General features: G+C 41.7%; 1 protein-coding gene across 1 annotated transcript in view; it reads right to left on the bottom strand.

The window, feature by feature from the left end:
• The window catches only part of greb1 (growth regulating estrogen receptor binding 1), a 186,083-nt gene extending 171,474 nt beyond the window's left edge, over nt 1-14,609 (bottom strand). The window contains exons 1-2 of the mRNA XM_048597113.1: nt 14,535-14,609; nt 3,319-3,422 (exon numbers count right to left, since the gene is read on the bottom strand). Of these exons, the coding sequence (XP_048453070.1) occupies nt 3,319-3,372 (54 nt within the window). The 5' untranslated portion in view covers nt 3,373-3,422; nt 14,535-14,609. The remainder of the gene's footprint in view (nt 1-3,318; nt 3,423-14,534) is intronic.
• Between the last annotated feature and the right edge of the window lie 5,645 nt (nt 14,610-20,254).

Below are 20,254 nucleotides of genomic sequence, written 5' to 3'. Positions count from 1 at the left end.
AGCAGACAATAGGCCTCCTGAAGGTGAGGTTCTGATGTCTGGATCAGTGTTCTGTGAGGGTGGAGGTTCACAGTACACTCCAGACATAATCTTTGAGAGCTGGGGCAGCAGCAGCAGCATCTTCCAAGAAGGAAGATTGAACATTGAGCAGGAGGATCATCAACTTCACCATGATACAGCACAGTAATCTCAGGCACAATGAGGCAGTCAAGACTTAATCGACACCTGATCCGGTAGATCTGAGTTGAGTGAAGTGATCACTCATTGTCTGTAAATTAGCTCTTGTTTGAAAGGCAACCATCCTCTGTTTATTTCCAGAAGCAATTGTGGTTTTTTGTTCTGCTTTTCCTTCATTTTTCCTGTTGTTTAATAACAGTTAATATTTTTATCTGTTTCAAATATGTGATGATGTCCTCAATTGAACAATGAGAAGATGCTGATGTTATGCTGCACTGGACATGTTGCGAAAGATTGTTCACCTCTGTAGCTTCAATCTTCTGGCACTCGACCAGACAGCTGATAATGTAAATTAGCAATACCTGTACAAATGTGGGTTTCTATTTGCAAAGAAGAAACACTCATGGCACCTATGTGACCTCAGAAACTTGTTCTTTTTGTTTCCTTCATACTATGCGCACTGTAAAAGGGGCTATTTGTGGCGGGCAACATTTGACCTTGAAGCTTCTAGATTGGGAAAATCAAATTAGCAAAGGTAACCATGAGGAAGTACTTATAGTGTGTATTCAGGGAAATTTCCTCCAACAGTATGTCGGGGATCCAACCAAGGATCATGTTACTTTGGATCTGATAACGTGCAATGAGGCAGGTTTAATAACTGTATTCATAACTATAAATAAAGGATACAAGGTATTAGTCGCACCACAGCTGGAGTACTGTGAACAATCTTGGTCCCCTTATCAAAAAGAAGATATCCTGGTAATAAGGCAATCCTAGAGAAGGCATGGGTATGGAGGGTTTATTTTGTGAAGAGAGTTTGGGTAGGTTGGGCTTGCAAGCAGTGGAGTTTAGAGAACGGGAGGAGATTCCATTGAAAGATAAAGGATTCTTAGGGGGCTTGACAGGATAGATATGGTGAGGTTGTTTCCTATTGTGGGAGAGTCTGGGATCGGACAGCATAATCTCAGAATAAGAGGTCGCCCAGTTAAGCCAGAAATGAGGAGGCATTTCTTTTCCCAGAGGGTAGTGACTCTCTGGTATTCTTTACCGCAGAGGGCTGTCAAGGCTGGGCTGCTAAATATATTCAAGGCTGAGACAGACAGATTTTTAACAAAAAAAGAAATTTCTGGAGAAACTCAGCAGGTCTGGCAGCACCTGAGGGATAACTTTTTTCAAGGTGAGGGTGGTGTGTATATGGAACAACCTGCCAGAGGAAGTGGCAGAGGTTGGTACAAATACAACATTTAAATGGCATCTGGATGAGCACATGAAAAGGAAGGGTTTAAAGGGGTATGCTGACAAATGGGACAAGGTCAGGGGATGTTGATCAGCATGGATGAATTGGACCGCGAGGTCCATCTCCATGCTGTATGACTCTATGATTCTATAACTAATAAATTTCAATTAGCCAAAGTTAAAACTTATATTCCATACTACCAGCACTAGAACAGTGAGAGCATTTGGGCTAATCCAAGGGAGGAACAAAACCTTGGGAAAGGGCCTTTTGATGGGCCTAAGCTGCCCATAAAGGATGTGATTACTCCCCCTTTCTTCCCAAAGTGGTGAGAAATGCTGAGCTTCTGCCTTGGTATCAGAAAGGCAGGAAGCAGTTGTTCAGTAGCCATTTATCCAGGGGCCCCTAATCCCTTCTCTGACACTTGTAAATGTGCAGCCAGGGCAAATAGGTTGCCATTAGAACCAGTGTCTATGGCATTGCACTAATTTATTGACCCCACCACAACCCATCTTCCACTCCACCCACATGCATAAAATTCAGCCCATGTGTTTGCTCCCCTTCTATCCGTCTGCTACATGACACCATCTCTTGGGCTTGGCTGGTCAGCAGGCCTAAGAAAATACACCCAGCAATGTGTATCATGTTTCCCAAGTGCCACAATCAGCTCGATAAAATTCGATAAAGAACAGCTCGTTGTGTCAATGCTGAAATGTTATGCGTAAAATAACAATGATGCAAAGCTTCCAAGATGAAGCACTGAACAGGCTCACTGTGACATTCCACAATCACCTCCCTATTCTGATGCAAGAACATGAAGAGCATTGGAAATATCATTTTAGAATACATTTAACGATGTAGAATCATAGAATCCCTACAGTGTGGAAGCAGGCCATTCAGCCCATCAAGTCCACACTGACCCTCCAAATGGCATCCTACCCAGATCCACCCCATTCCTGTCACCCTGCATTTCCCATGGCTAACCCACCTGGCCTGCACATCCCCAGACACTATGGGACAATTTAGCATGGCTCATCCACCTAACCTACACATCTTTGGACTGTGGGAGGAAACCAGAGCACCCAGAGGAAGCCCACACAGACACGGGGTGAATGTGCAAACTCTACACACTCACCCAAGGGTGAAATCAAACCCGGGTTCCTGGCGCTGTGGGGCAGAAGTGCCCACTAGTGAGTCACCATGCCACCCCCATCATTTCACTCAATGACAAGGCTGCAGAAATAGAGGTTATTTTTCTAACTTTCTACAGTGTTCTCTTTTACAAAATCCTTTTCCATCTTCAATTTTTTTTAAGAAAGCATTGCTTTTTACATGATCCATTTGATTGAGTCGGAGTCCTCTAAATATTCCCAAGGAAAATAAAACTTGCATTCATATAGCATCCTTTTTGACCAAGGAATAGTTCACAATGCCAATGAAAAATCTACTGAAGCTTGGCCACAGATGTAATATCAGAAACACAGCAGCCAATTTATAGCAAACTCCCACAAATAGCACTCAGAATTCTCGAAGATTTTTGTTGTTCACATGAAACACCACAACAACTAGCTTCACGTTTTATTGAATTTCTGTGTTTTCAAATCATTATTTAATTCAGATATCAGTAATCAACTGAAATCAAATCACTCGAAAAGCTCCAATTCTCACCTCAGCTGTATTCTTCTAAGTGCACATGAATAATGGATACCTTGAAACAGTGACATCAGTAAATTTATCAACAGGTTCAAGCATTATAAACCAGGACAGCAAATTCAGGGGACAAGTGGACAAGGGGGCATAATTACAGTTTGTAAGTAACCAGTTGACCGACAGCTTGATTAAAACAGAGGAGGCAGAACATTGTGCAATTTCAAGAATACAAGGCAATATTATTCATGAAGACTTACCCCAAGTATTTCTTGAACCTTGTCGCTCAGTATATTCTTATTCTGGGTATTCATTTGCAAAGAACTTGCAGCATAATCATAATAATTGCACCAAATCTGTCAATCTGATTGGATATCAGGAAAAATATAATTGTCATAGATATGTCTGTACATAGTTTTATGAAAATTAGATTAAATGGCTGAAAATCTGAACTGAAACACAATTTTTCTAAAACCGGAACAGCAAAGGGATATCAGAATGCATTCCTCCTACAGAAAAGCAACTTGCAGATTGTTTCTCTGCATAAACTCTGGAAAAATCATTTTCACTTTGGGTCATTCTGACCAGAACTCTAATCTCCAGAGGTCTGAAATATAAACAGGGACATTGATGGTTTTGAATTGACTGCATGATCTGTTTTATCAGCAACAAAGCTAACTAAATACTTCACACCAAATCTGAAATGCTCTTCCAACCATACAAGCAGGTACATTGAACATTTGTTTTCTTAAAAAAAACCTGTGTGCAAGTAATCATCTCAAATCAAGACATATTTTTCAGGCTCAGACTGCATTCATTCTGCCTGCAGATACCATTGTTTAAAGAGGCTTACAGGACAGCAATTTCTCTTTCCTCCAGTATATTGCTAGGAAGGGGAAGCAGTAATGGCGCAGGGGAGCATAACCTTGCTGTCTCCTCTCGGGATAACTGCAATCATTCTCCTGTATCTGTTGCTTCAACAGTTGCTGCTTAGCCAGCCAGCTTGCCAAGGTGATAATCTGCCACACAACAGAGACATTGTGATTTCTGCCAGGACACCATGCATCAACCTGCATTGTCACTGTGGACTGCAAACCAACTGGATGGTTAAGGGGATGGTCTCTCTTTCAATTGTGTCACATGGTGGAATTGACACATGGCTCACAAAGCAATGAGCAGCCATTTCAATGCTGGCCCATGGCATGGGAGTGGCCTGCAATCTGAGAAAAGCTGCACAATATCATTCTGGTAGGGGAGAATGAAATGTATTCAGCTCTCTTGGAATACAGTGTGACAGTACATAGGAAACTGGAAAACAATGTAGATGTCGTTTATTCGGGCCTGGAAGGACAGAGATATGTAGGAAGCTCATTTATAACCATTGGAAATGCCCTGCTTGGAGCCTGCAGTTGTAACTACAGCAGGCAAGACATTTCATTGATGAGCTTCTTACTGAATGAAACATAGGTCCTGAGAGGTTCAGCTATGAGACTTGCTCCCCGCAGACAAGTAGATCTACAGGGCTTCTCCTCTGGTAGCTCGTCCACCTTTGCATCAGTTCTGCCATTTTCTTTCTGACATGCAATGGTCCAGCAGGATATAAACTTCCAAGACCTCATCAATGAACAAGTGATTTGTGTGGATTCCCTGAAATCATAAGCGAATCAGCCAGGCCTGGCAGAGAATGGATTAATTGGTTGTCCACCATACCCACTCAAACTGCATCCCTTGGGAAGGTACCATGGAGAACAGTCAGAGTAAGACACAGCAATGCTTTTATAGGAACAAGGGCATTGAAGGTGGAGGTGAGAGGATGGTTGAGCAGATCATTAGCTTCAGAATTGCTGAGATGTATTGATGGCCTCAAAAGTTAGGGAAGAAGGAGAAGTTTGCATTTACATGACACTTTTCACAAACACTGCAGTTGTAAGGGAATGGGAAAATGCAAAAGGATATAGTTGCATTAGAAGCGATTCAAAGGAAGTTCACACATCTGATTTCTGGGATAAAGGAGCTGTTGTATGAGAAACAAGTTGCAGAAATTGGGCGAATTGGAGTTTAGAAGAATTAAATGTAAACTTTTCGAAGCGTACAAAATCCTGTCAGGTCTTGACAGGGTGGATGCTGAGAGGACATTTCCCCTTGTGGGACAATCTAGAACTAGAGAACACAACTTACAAATTAAGAGACTCCCACTTGAGATAGATATTTCTTTTATCTCACAGTCTATGGAACTCTCTTCCCCGGAGAGCATTGGAGGTTTGATCATTGAACGTATTCAAGGCTGAGTCAGATAGGTTTTTGATTAACAAGGGATTCAAGAGTTATGGGGAGGAAGCAGAAAAGTGGAATCACGGCCACAATCAGACCAAACATGTTTGTACTGAATGGCAGAGCAGGCTTGTGGGGCCAAATGGCCTACTCCTGCTCCTAATTTGTGTGTTTATTTTTTATTTACATATAGGAATGTCTGCTTATTTTCTAAGTGGCTTGGCTGCACTGCATCCCAAAATCCCAGGGGAGGTCACACACCAGTCATTTTATTTTGCCAATTACTGCAAACCCGTAGCATGCACAAGTAACTTACAGAAGCCGCATCTTTAAACACATCATCTGTGCATTCAAAAAAGAAAATAGGGTGAAAGTTCCAGTGGGGTGAATTCTTTTCCCCAGGAGGGGTAGACAAAAAAAGTAGGGCTCGAAGGGGGCAACTGAATACGGCTGGAAAGTGATGCAGAGATGTAATCAGATGTGGCCCTATTTGTGATTGGGTCTCACTATTCTGTAATGCCAATGAGATGGCAACATGAAGGGGATGGTCATGATGATGGGTTGGGGAGGTCAAAGACAGATTGGGTGTTTTTGTTTTACTGTCCCCCATGATCAAAGTATATTTATTTGTAACGTCCATTTATTTTCTTATGCAGAGAGTGTCCATCCCATTTGAAATAATTCCAACAGCACAGTTTTTTTTTAATAATTTGAAAATAAAGAAAGACTTTTTAATCCCATGTTTGCCTTGGTGGTTTAAAGATGCGACATCTCACTTAGTCAACTCTCACACATTACCACTAGAAAACTTAGAAGCAGATGAAGAAAAAACACAATTACAATTTAGGATTATATTAGTCTCTTTTGCAGCAGGCATGTAGTTTCTTAGATAAGTTGATGGCTTGGTTGGAGTGAAGATCTTAAAAACAGAAGATTCTTAGTAATCTGAGAGGCTTCTGGTAGGTAAAATGCTAGGAACTTGGTTCTCAGGTGAACTTTAAGTAAGAACAGATTGGACTGAGGGTTTTTTTTTCACTTTCACTTAATTGAGTGCAGATTATTCAATGGCTTTCTGCTGGTCTCTCTGACTGCAAAGCTGCTTCTCACCAGTGTAATGTTCTTACAAGTTCAGATTCCTTTTCTGAATAAGATGATGTACTTGGTTAATAAGATCTGAAGTTGTGGCTTTGCACATCTTGAGTGCTCAAGAGAGTTAAGGTCTTTTGTGTTTAAATGAGGAATCTTCACATTACATTGTCGGGTCAATGGATCCATTTCACTTTTGTGTAACAGCCATTGGGTTTTTATGTCTATCTCCATCATGAAATGAACAATAAGTCAGTTGGTATGTTATAGCTGTTTCTGTTGATGGTCCAACTTAAACAAAGCTTTAATTTCACAAGTAATTATGAGGTTATCAGGTTTTAGTTGCAGACTCTACTGGCTACAGTTCAAATGACAAGTCAGATGATATTCAGAAATGAGTTGAACAGTTTGTGTGCTCATTTTTTAAAAATACGGTCATGAGAGCTCATGTGGCACAGTGGTAGTGTGTAATAACTTCTCTGAACAGGTTAATTAGGAAATATCTAAAACGTGATCTGAAAGCATCCCGGTAGTCTCCCTAACTCTGAGTCAGGAGGTCTGGGTTCAAATCCCACCTATCCCAAACATTTATCATAACATACCTGAACTGGTTGTTTAAAATTACTTCTCAGTGCAGAAGCAGATGGGACAGTTTCAGTTACTTTAAACAGAATAAGTAGGACTACTAACTAAGTCTAAACCTGAGATTATGGGAACTCTGAAAGTGGAAAACAATGTAAAAATGTTAAACAGTACTTTCAACAGCTTTGATGTTTTGCTTCCAATTTAATTCTGTCTTAAAGGAGGTGACTTACACCATTCCACAGGTGCTACAAGCCTTCTGGTAATGTACACCAGTTACTGCAGCAGGTTACCTGACTAAACACTATCATTGCATGATGAACCTGTTCTAGTCTTTGTCTAAAATCTACTTGCATACACTTCCCAACCAAGATCTCTGAACTCAAAACCCGATTGTCTTTTCTCCTCTTCTTTCTGAGAATGCTAAAGCCAAATGCAGTATCTCCTCTTCCTCAACTTGACAGAGATGAACCAACTCAGCATAGATCTGGGATTGAATTTTAACTCTTCCACATCTTTATGAATCCGTGTGCAACTGTGTAAAACGTATTTCTCCCACTATTGCAGTGAGACAATTTTGAAACTCTATTTATTTTTAATTAACTGATTTCACAGCACAAGGGAGCTGTAACAATTTTGCTCAAAGTTCTGTCTTTATGTTTCTCAACAATTATCAGCAGAAAATATTTCGAAACAAGTGACTCAGATGAAATTATCAGCCAGTTGTAAAAGATTTTCTTCCTATTTATTTTTGTCCAACAACATTATTTATTTCTAAAGATATTGTAAGGAGATTCCTCAGAGTTGTTTATACATCATCTTGACTCAAAGTGCAATGGAAACCATATTTATGCATATATGCTTTGTTACTGTGCCACTTTGACTGAAGTTATGGCATCAGTGCAGCTGCTGTTTTGAGGAAATGTCTGGACGTTGTTCCTTAAAGCATTTCAATATCTACAGTTCAAGTTCATACACCATTCAAGGCAGAGTATAGTCAGAGGGGTGCACTGATGAGGCAGGATCATTTGAGAAAATCATCAGGAGGCCATCAGTTTACAACTAGAGTGCATCTTTGAATTTCGTAAATACTCCACAATATTTATAGATGCACATTAAGTAAAGAGGGTATTGCATGCCTACATTTATAAGAAATCTTCCCAACATTCAGAACTTTTCCAATGACTGCGCAATAATAGTGTATCTGAGTCAATTTAAGATCATGCTTCAAATAAACTCAATCTGTGATCTTAATACAATATTTAAATTCTATTATGGCTTGATCCTCTTAATAAAATAATACTAAATAGCAAATATCATTAAATTGCCCAATTGAGGTAATTTGTTTTCTGATTTTCTGACTGTTTCTGTGAAGCCCCTTCACCATCAATGATAAATGTTGTAAGTATTAAAGCTCTATTAGCAGAGGTACCTATCCCAGATTTTCTGGCATTAATATTGTATGAGATAATAGTTCAGAAGGAGTTCATGTCCCATGTTATATTGAGCTCCATGCAATCTCCAATCTCTGCTGGAGGTGGTTGAGTATGAGTATGAGTATGAGTATGAGCATGAGTATGCAAAGGGAACTGATACATTCTGCATACCTCCCAAGAGTCCTTTAGAATTATGAATGACTAGTAAATGACTTCTGCCAATTGCTGTCATTCTATGGGCTACCTTTTTATTTAAGACAAATGCCTGTTCTGAATAGAGTTACTGATGTTCTACCCTCTGCCACTAAATATTTTACAGGCACTAGACTTGGTGCTGGAAGAAGAGTTTAAAAAAGAGAAAAAAGTTTCTGAAGACGGGCCACTGGACTTGAAATCTTAATTTTGCTGTTTCTTCACAGATGTTGTGTTTCTCCAGCAATTTCTGTTCCTTTGTAGAAAAAAAAGAGGATTGGTGGCATCAAAGTACTCAGACCTAAATGCAACATGCAGCTGGAGGTTGTAGTATCGGAAAATGAGACAACTACCTCCAATGAAATGATATTTTTCCTTAAATAAGGGAACCAAAACAGCTCACAGTACTCCAGATGTGGTCTGACTAACACCTTGTACATTGTAAGACTTCCCTGCTCTTATACTCCAACCCCCTTGAAATAAGGACCAACATTCCATTGGCCTTCCTGATTACCTGCAGCACCCATGTGCTAGTTTTCTGTGCTTCATGCACAAGTATCCCGAAGTCACATTGCATCGCAGCTTTCTGCGGTTTTTGTCCATTGAAGTAATACAGTTCTTTTGATCTCCCTTCCAAAATGGACAACTGTCCCATCTGCTTCTGCACTCAGAAGTAATTTTAAGAAGGTATGTTATGATAAATGTTTGGGATAGGTGGGATTTGAACCCAGACTTCCTGACTCAGAGTTAGGGAGACTACCGGGATGCTTTCAGATCACGTTTTAGATATTTCCTAATTAACCTGTTCAGAGAAGTTATTACACGTTATGTCCTATTAACCATTTTTTTTTGTCCACTCACTTAATCTCTTAGTAAACTTTGTATGCCTCTTGCAACTTGCCTTTTGTCCTATTTTTGTGTCATCTGAAATTTTAGCCACAATACATTTGCTTCCTCCCCCCAAGTCATTGATATATATTGCAAACAGTTGTGGTTGCAGTACTGATCGCTGTGGAACGCCACTGGTCATAGGTCGCCAATCTGAAAAAGAACCCCTTATCACCATTCGCTGTTTCCTGCCCGTTAGCAATTCTCTATCTACACCAATATACTACTTCCAACACCATAGGCTCTTATCTTATGACTTATGTTTTGCCACATTGTCAGCAATGCTCAGTCCAGTCAAGCGGATAGCCTTCACTTACGGGGTTCTTGCACAGCACGCCAGGGGCAGTTTCTACTACCACACCCTTCCCCCAACCACCCACCCTCCTCCCCCGCCCTCCCATCTCAAGTCTTTCTGTCCTTTTGTGTGTTGTTTTGTTCCTGGAATGAGAGAGATGCAGGTACTATGGAAAATGAAAGTACCTGGCACAGTTGTCACTGTTGGCGAAGCAGAGAGGTCTCCCAAGCAAGTGAGTAGGCAACATCAAGGGTATGCAGGGGTCAGTAGTGTTGGGGATTGGGGTGAATGAGAGGGGAAGATGTTGCAGGCAATAATGAGAGTGGTAGAGCTTGAGGCTTGATGGCAGGTGCTGAGTGCAAGGTAATGAAGGGAGGGTGGTGGGATTACTCTGGCAGAGTGCAGAAGGGCATTGTTCTTCTTCCTACAGTGCTGGGCATTCCTCCAGACAGCTGAGACTGCACTGACCTGGATGGCAACCTCAGCCTGGCATGGTCTGATGTCATGCAATCCGACCCCACCACCAAAGACATTTTCCCCCCCACCCTTATCTTTCCGGAGGGACAACTCTCTCCGGGACTCCCTTGTCTGCTCCACACTCCCCTCCAGCCCCACCACACCCGGCACTTTTCCCTGCAACCGCAGGAAGTGCTACACCTGCCCCTACACCTCCCCCCTCACCCCCATCCCAGGCTCCAAGAAGACTTTCCACATCAAGCAGATGTTCACCTGCACATCTGCTAATGTGGTATACTGCATCTGCTGTTCCCGTTGTGGCCTACGCTACATCGGGGAAACCAAGCGGAGGCTTGGGGACCGCTTTGCAGAACACCTACGCTCGGTTCGCACTAAACAACTGCACCTCCCAGTCGCGAACCATTTCAACTGCCCCTCCCATTCCTTAGACGACATGTCCATCCTAGGCCTCCTGCAGTGCCACAACGATGCCACCCGAAGGTTGCAGGAACAGCACCTCATATTCTGCTTGGGAACCCTGCAGCCCAATGGTATCAATGTGGACTTCACAAGCTTCAAAATCTCCCCTCCCCCTACTGCATCCCAAAACCAGCCCAGCTTGTCCCCGCCTCCCTAACCTGTCATTCCTCCCACCTATCCCCTCCTCCCACCTCAAGCCCCACCCCCATCTCCTACCTACTAATATCATCCTGCCCCCTTGACCTATCTCCTCCCTAACTCCCCACCTACACTTACCTTTACTGGCTCCATCCCCGCCTCTTTGACCTGTCTGTCTCCTCTCCACCTGTCTGTCTCCACTCCACCTATCTTCTCCTCTATCCATCTTCTATCCGCCTCCCCCCTCTCCCTATTTAATTCAGAACTCCCTTCCCCTCCCCCATTTCTGAAGAAGGGTCTAAGCCCGAAACGTCAGCCTTCCTGCTCCTCTGATGCTGCTTGGCCTGCTGTGTTCATCCAGCCCTACATCTTGTATTCTCATGGTTTCCTCAGTTAGCTCTGGGGGAAAAAGACTTCCAATGTTGGCACCACCCCACCCATCAGCTGCCCTGCCCACAAAGCAGCGTGCCAAATTTTCAGTCTGGCACTTTCTCCATCTGCCACACCAAGGGCAAATGCCAGGAACTATGCATGATAGCTCTGGACTGACAGTGTTTATCAGGGTGCACAATATGTTTTTAAAGATGGTGTCATTACCAGGGATGCTGATCAGTTCCTGAATCCCTGCTGAGTGGGGTGTTGGTCTGGGAAAAGCACACAGTAAGATGGCACAAATTCAGATGTAATCCTTGCCGTAAGGGAAGAAACAGATATCGATGAGGCACGTTTGGTAAAATACAATGAGAAAATTTGTTTGGCCTTAAGGTGGAAGCACATTTTGTTTTAATTCACTCATAGGATGAGGGCATTGCTAGCATTTATTGCCCATCCCCAATTACCCAGAGGGCAGTTAAGAGTCAACCATATTGCTGTGGATCTGGAGTCACATGTAGGCCAGACCAGGTAAGGATGGCAGTTTCCTTCCCTAAAAGGGATCAGTGAACCAGATGAGTTTTCCCTGACAATCAACAACGGTTTCATGGTCATCATTAGACTCTCAATCCCAGATTTTTATTGAAATCAAATTTCACCATTTGTCATGGCAGGATTCAAACCCAGGTCCCCAGAACATTAGATGGGTCTCCAGATTAACAGTCCAGCAATAATACCATTAGGCCATCATCTCCCCATGTTGCCTGAGATGGCAAATTTCAGTTATGAGGACAGACTGGATCGGCTTCATTTGTTTTCCCTGCAGCAGTGGAAGCTGAGGGGAGACCTGATTGAAGCATACAAAACTATGACAGGCACAGATAGGGTAGAGTGTGGGAATATTTTCCCCATGGCAGACATGTCTAAGAACAGAGGGCATATGTCTAAGGTGAAGAATAAGTGGTTTAGAGGAGATCTATTTTCACAGAGGGTGGTAGAAATATGGAATGTGCTGCTTGAGAGCGTTGTAGAGGCAGGTACTCTCACAACATTTAAGACGCATCAGGGTGACACTTAAAGTGCCAGGGCATAGTAAGCTATGGACCAAATGCAGGTAAATGGGGTTAGTGTAGTTTGGTGTTTGTTAGACGACATGGGCATGGAGGACTGAATTGTCTGTTTCTATGCTTGGTGAGTCTACGACTCTAGATTTGCCGTGTCTCGCACCTAGGCAAAATAAAAATATTCAGTCCATAGAGACATTATGGCTCAACAAGGCCATACTAGCTCTCATTACAGCAAACTAATCCCATTCCTTTACTCTATTCTCCTAATTCCACAACTCATTTCCCTCAAATATCCAAAAATTTCCATTTAAAATTATTGATCTCTTCCAATTCCTTAATGGACAGATTGGATTCACAGTAATTCGTGGTCTCTGCATAAATTTGACCTCATACCACCCCCATCGCTTAGCAACACCTTAAACCTGTGTTTGTTATCATTTTCTAACAAAAAGAATGATAATCAACATGAGCTTGTTGTAAAGTTCTTTACTACTTTGGACATTACTTTGAAACAAAACTGACATTAACAGTCGGATTAATGTACTTTTTCAATGAGTTACACTGTTGCATTCTACGCAGGCCATGCAACAAAATTATCAGTTTAGTAAAAAAAAGTGTATTTCGAAGTACTTCTAAAATATTACCGTGTGAAGAACTAGAATCTTCACCAGGGTCATTTTACATGTTGTTTCTTTCAAACTCTCACCTTGTCCACAATGAATGCAATTTGGTCAGGCAGAGGGATAGGCCCCATGATTTGTTGTACACTGAATGGGGAATCATGAGGAGCATGCTCCCAAAATCCTGATATGTTCCCAAGTACTGTTGACTTGCTTTCCAAGAAGGATTAAATGTACATTAAAAGGAATTTTTAAGAAAATGTCCAGCCAACTTTGCACCTCAAATTGTTAAAGAACTGCTGGAAATTTTGAAACTGCCTGCTTGTTTGGTACCAATGTGAGTCAATTATATTCAACTAAACCTTAAGTGCCTAGAACTTGACCAATTCCTTAACATGGATTTAGATAGAGCCAGGTTCTTTAAAAATAAATCTTGGTATAAGAGACAGAATGATTACATTTACCAACAAACCAATATTTTCTTTATTAAGTCAAAATGATGTATGAGCAGGTCTGATCTGTGGTGGGAATCCCTACAGTGTGGAAACAGGCCCTTCGGCTCAACAGGTCCACGCCGACCATCAGAGCATCCCAGCCAGACCCATCCCCCACCTAATCTATACATCCCTCAATACTATGGGCAATTTAGCATAGGCAATCCACCTAACCTGCACATCTTTGGACTGTGGGAGGAAACCGGAGCACCCGGAGGAAAACCACGCAGACACAGGGAGAATGTGCAAACTCCAAGTTAATTTTCTGTTTAGAAAGGTCAGGGAATTTGGTAACAGGAAGGATACATTTATTTTTCTTGTACATTCCCTTTAAATCTTGGGTCATTTTTATTTTGACCAAGAGAGAAGATTCTTTCAAATCTACGGATGAGTCAGTAATCTGGGCAAGATTTCAAAACGTTTTAAATAAAAAATGTAACAAAACATTCGGGGAAGGGATTCACATAGGCAGTGAACCATTTTGATGAACCAGGAATGACAATGATCTTGGAATAAAAGTGTAAACCATCTTCATTTACAAGGATCAACACACTAAGTTAATGAGCTCAATTAATGTTGCAAAGAGTCATTTTGTACTCGAAACAATAACTCTGTTCTCTCAGCACAGATCCTTCCATACCTGCTGAGTTTCTCCAGAACGTTTTGTTTTTCTTTCAGATCTGCAGCATTAACAGTATTTTGCTTTTAATTAGAATTTTGCCAAACCATGTTATACAATGAAAACAATGTCAAACACCAGTATCCTATAACCTTTATCTGGGAATATTTCAAACTATTTACAATTATTAATTATATGTTCTCTATTGCACAATTGCTAACATTTCCAACAGTCCAGAGTCCTCCAATCTCAAATCATTGTGTAAATGATAGACTTTCTGTGCCCTGGACTGGATTATTGACAGAAACTGAGTATAAGCTGAGGATGGATTTATAACTAAAGAAATAAATTTGACTTCATCGACATTTTTCCTTTGAAAATTAGACAGTTCTAAGATTGATATAGATCGATTGTAAGCAAAAGAGAAATGTGAACGTGCAATGCATGGTGCAAAAAAGTGGAGAAGTAGATTTTTTTTACCTTGTAATCCTCATTCTTTGATTGGAAGATCTCCTTCACACAGACACATATAGGTGTTGCCTTCTATTGTATGCCTGAATTGAAGAGAAAAAGGAAATCTCTTTTAGATGCTCAGATTACAATTTGTTAAAGTTCAGGTCTTGTGAAATTGTACCCATATTTGCAATGTAGTTTTCTCTCACTACATTCTGGAAGTGCTTGAGACAAACATATTAACTATTGCATTCACTGTGAGTTCCTGAAAGAAGGGCTACCCTTGACAACCAAGTAATAGACTTTCAAGTGAGAAAACCCAGTTTATTGCAGGTAAACAAAATATTTAAGAATCAAGCCCGATACATACTCAAATCTCTACTTTCGGCTCCAGCTAGAAAACCTCCCAGCAGTAAATCAGAAAATTCCTCCACCATCATCAATGGGCTGCGCCTATTTCACCCTCGGCTTTTTGACCTCTTCGCAAAAGAGCAGCTTTTACTCGCATTCCTTTATGTACAAAGACAAGATTGAGTTCTACCGGACAGATTATCAGAATTACAAATGCATCACTTCCAACCAAGAGAACTTTATTTAAGGAGCAAAATGACAGGATCCACCTCTAAACTGCAAAGATCGAAGTTTTCTCCAGAAATTTTCAGTGTTCTATCTTTTGCAGCTGTAATTGTGATTGCTGTTGCCACATATCAGCTTTATTTATTTCTGAACACAAACCTATTGTTCAGTTTTAAAGAGAAGTGCAAGAGCCAATACACTCCTACATTTATTGGGGAAAAAACACTCCATCTATCCCAGAAGGAATCTAACCAGCTATATTCATTCCAATTGCATCCCCAGATAATCACAGCAAGACTATAATGATCAAAACAATGTAGTGTAATGTTCTGATAAAGTCACATAGAAAGCAACAAACTATTAAGGGTCCAGACCCGAAACGTCAGCCTTCCTGCTCCTCTGATGCTGCCTGGCCTGCTGTGTTCATCCAGCTCCACACCTTGTTATCTCAAGACTCTCCAGCGTCGGCAGCTCCTACTATCTCTGAAACTATACTTCCTCATCTTCAGTACCTATGTTATATTTTGAGCTTTAATAATCTCTCCATTTTCTATTCAAAGTGCTTCTGCTTTTTCTCGGACTCAGCAGAATGTGCAGCAGTTTCTATCAATGAGCAGTGAGTCAGGTTTTATTTTATTCATTCATGGTTTGGGGGCATCACCAGACCAGTGTTCATTGACCATCCCTAATTGCCCACAGGGCAGCTTGGGAGGCAATGGCCTAGTGGTATTATCGCTGGACTGTTAATCCAGAGACCAAGATAATATTCTGGGTTCAAATCCTGTCACGGCAGATGGTGGAATTTGAATTCAATAAAAATTTATCCGGAATTAGGAGTCTGGTGATGACGATGAATTCATTGCCGATTGTCGGGAAAAACCCATCTGGTTCACTAACGCCCTTTAGGGAAAGAAACTGCCATCCTTACCTGATCTGGCCTACATGTGACTCCAGACCCACAGCAACATGATTGACTCTCAACTGCCCTCTGGGCAATTAGTGTTGGGCAGTAAATGCTGCCTAAAAGCACCACCCTCATCCCATAAATGAATAAAGAAAAAAACAAAACCACATTGCTGTGGATCTGGAGTCACATGTCGGCCAGACTGGGTAATGCTCTTTCCTCAAGGGCATCAGTGACAACAGATGGATTTTGCAAGCATGAATGGCTTCACGGCCATCAGGAGACTCCTGCTTTGTTACTAATTCAAATTCCACCAGCTGCCATGGCAGGATTCAGACCCAGGTCCCCCAGGGCATGACCTGGGTCACTGGATTAATAGTCCAGTGATAATACCACTGGGCCATCACCTCCCCTTTGATGCTTCCAATGTCCACGGATTCTAAAGCCCGGTTCTAAATGACATATACAAACGGATTTGTGTTATTTGTGGACAGACTGCGCAGGTGCAGGTGACCAACCTTAGGACTCTGGTTATTCACTAAAATCCTTAAGAGGCTGCTTGCTTTTATTTTCTTTTACCCAATTTTTATCTTAATGCCTCTGGGCCAGCTTTTCCTGATCTTGTGAATCCAGGCCGGAGAAAGGAGGCACGAAGGGCCGAATGAACACCTGAATCATGCGATCCATGAGCAGTGGGAATGATGCCTCTAGGCCCAACAAGCTTAATTTGGTGTAACTCGCTGACTCCACAATGTACAAATTGTACCCCCATTCCTTGATGATCTGATTCAGCCCACAATGTCTGAGCCCCCACTTCACGTACTGTCCCTTTCTTTGGTTGCTTTCCAACCAGTAGACTGTCAGTCTGGCTGGAAATCTGCTCAAAATCTTCTATGGATATGCTACATTAAGCTTGGCAGGGAGCAAGGGAAGCCCATACTTTCTGATTTCTCTCTGAAAATCCTCCAAAACCACTCCCTTTCTGTCCCGACTTTGAATAAATATCAGACCCCGTGCCTCAAACATGATTTGCATGGACAGAGTTGCCTTTGACATTTGCCAATGATGCTCAGTGATATTTTATTTTTCCCACCAGTCCCAGCTCTGATATTGCTGCTTCATATCCTGCTGACTACCTCTCCAACTTCAAGTCACAGGAAATTCAGTTTATCTTTGTTTGTGTATTCAAAAAAGTAAATGGGTCCAGTACAACCTTTCAGTCCACATGTAACAGCCTGTCCACAAATGTAACAGAGATATCAATATCCATTTGGAAATGTCATTTAGAGTAGGGGAAAGTTCTGGGGAGGGGCATCGGAAGCAGGAGTCAAAGAGATACTCAAAGTAGTAACTGAAAATTAGCTCAAACAGCTGGATATTAAGGAGAATTTGAGAAGAGGCTTACATGAGGTTACAAAAGTAGGGAGGAGCCTGGTCTCCCCACTTCCTAGCCCAGGAACTCACACTGCACCACCCCATCTAAACATCACTGAAAATCTTTCACATTCTGCTGGATAAGTGTACAGGACCTCAGTTTAACATCACAGCTAAAGAACTGATATCAAATTAGCCTACATGGAACTCTCCACTTGTGTTAGATTCTGCTCTCTTGACCCACTATTCTAACCATTTGGAGAACATCATGACATATACATTGAATCCCGACTGTGCGAAAGCAGGCCATTAAGCCCATCGAGTCCACACTGCCTCACTGAGGACCATCCCACCCAGATCCACCCCCACCCCACCCCACTCCCCTATCCCTGCATTTCCCACAGCTAATCCATGTACCCTGCACATTCCTGGACGCTATGGGGCAATTTAGCATGGCCAATCTACCTAACCCACACATCTTTGGACTGTGGGAGAAAACTGCAGCATCCAGAGAAAACCCACACAGACACAGGGAGAATGTGCAAACTCCACACAGTCGCCCAAGGGTGGAATCAAACCCAAGTCCCTGGCACTGTGAGGCAACAGTGCTAATCACTGAGCCACTGTGCCACCCACACTTAGCTAGAAATTTAATCCTGTACTGCTCCTGTTCATTGGCATACTTGTCTTTTTTTTCATCTAAATTCTAAATATATTCTGATACAAGAATGACATTGTTCCAAAGACTGAAATACATGGAGTACTATCATCAGCTGTCTGGGTTGTTTATAATAACTGCCGGCAAATTGCGCAAAAATTGTAAGCCAGTAGTTAATGGCATTCTAGTGAGGCGGTTAATGTCTCTTAAGGCATTCAAAGGAGGTAAAGCTACTAGAAAACACAGTACTTTCCTCTCTCAAATATGAAATAAAGGAAAATACTTAATTTTATTTAATTTCTTTCAACCAGGAGGTATTTTGGCCATTTTACAAGTAAACCTGAATGATCCTTTACAGCCATTTCTACTTACTACTTACTCATCAATGTCCTGTACAACCTCAACAGGATGTCCCAACTCCTTTACTCAAAGTGCTACTAAATTAAATGAACTCTTGCAATGTCGCTCATTCACCATCTAGCATCATCATGGAACAGACCCTTCAGTTCAACCAGCTACGCTCACCATGTTCTCAAACTAAACTAGTCCCATCTGCCTGCACTTGGCCCATATCCCTCCAAACTTTGCCTATTTATGAGCTTATCCAAATGCCTCTTAAACATTGTAACTGTACCTGCACCCACCGCTTCTTCTGGCATTTCATTCCACATATGAACCACTCTCTGTGTGAAAAAGTTGCCCCTCAGGTTCCTTTTCAATTTTTCTCCTCTCACCTTAAAAATATGCACCCTCATTTTGAACTCCCCCACCCTAGTGAAAAGACCCTTTATCTATGCCCCTCATGATTTTATAAACCTCAATAAGGTCACCCTTCAACCTCCTACATTCCAGTGAAAAATGTCCCAGTCTTTTCAGTCTAGTTTTAAATCTCAAACCTTCATTCCTGGCAACATCCTGGTAAATCTTTTCTGAACCCTCTCCAGTTTAATAATATCCTTCTTATAACAGGGCGACCATAAATGCACACAGTACTCCAGAAGAGGCCTCAGCAATGCCCTCTACAACATCAACATGATGTCCCAATTCCTATACTCAAAGTACAAGTCTCTTCAGCTAACTAGAAAAAAAATAGGAGTTTTAAAGTTAGTACTAGCATATTGTTGTGCATTTAGCTCTCAGATTTGTTTACACTCCAGTCTGTGTAAAGTTAGTTGGTTCAAACACGTCATGCCTAAAAGTTGCAAGTTTGGAATTCAAATCAAGCCTCTGTCGTTCTTAGTAACCAGACATGTGAGCCCAGCAGATCTACAGTACTCCCAGGTACTGTTTATCATTAATTCGATTAACTGACTGATCAATGGGATCTGGAAAGCTAGACCAGGCACTGAGGATTGGATTTCTTCCCAGTCAGCCCCAGATAACTTGGGAAGCCAATGCCCTCATGGGTAAGCAGTCCAGGTTGGACAAACAGCAGAATTGTTACCAGTGCTGGTGAACTGTAGTTCTGTTGGATAAAATTCCAGACGTACCTCTGTGCACACTTGGGCGGTGGGGGTGTTCCAAACCTTGGCTTTTGCTGAGCTGAGTTGAAACTCTCTACTTAGTAGGGGATATAATCACAGAATGGTGAATTACAAAAGGAGACCATTCAGACTCTGTGAAACCCTATGTTCTCATTTCCCCTCGAGCTCTTTTGCCAACCATTGTAAATCTGTCTTTTGCAGATTGTCTCACACACCACTGCAAACACTTCCTCCCTACACGCTTTCTCAAAACCCCATAATTTTAAATGGTAGATCTCCCTGACCTAAGTAGAACATTTTCAAATCTCTCCACATAACTCGTCTCTGGGTTCATTCTAATAAATCCCTCTACACTTTCCAAGGTCTTGACATCCTTGCTAAAACATAACGCCCAGGTTGGACACAATATTCCAGTTGGGGCCTAACCAGAAACTTGAAGAAGTTTAACATGACCTCACTGTTTTTGTATTCAATGCCCATCTTTACAAAGCCAGCTGTTCTTAATTGCCTTATCAACTTGCACTGCTACAGTGACTCTACCAGATTATATTATGCTTTCAGTGTCCTTTCACTATTTCCTTAATAATGGTTTCCAGCATTTTGTCACAATTAATATCAGGTAAATGGCTGTTAGTTTCCCAGTTTCCGTCTCTGTCCTTTCCTGAGGAGTGGTATATTTGCTTCCTTTCAATACACTGAGGTCAGGATGATTGCAAGAAGTGTAAACAATATCCATTCTTTTCAACATTAA

This window comes from Rhincodon typus, chromosome 5, assembly GCF_021869965.1.
Source record: "Rhincodon typus isolate 14 chromosome 5, sRhiTyp1.1, whole genome shotgun sequence".
NCBI classification, from domain to species: Eukaryota; Metazoa; Chordata; class Chondrichthyes; order Orectolobiformes; family Rhincodontidae; genus Rhincodon; species Rhincodon typus.
Note: the sequence above shows the minus strand (reverse complement) of the source record. Positions and strands in the feature narration are given on the sequence as shown.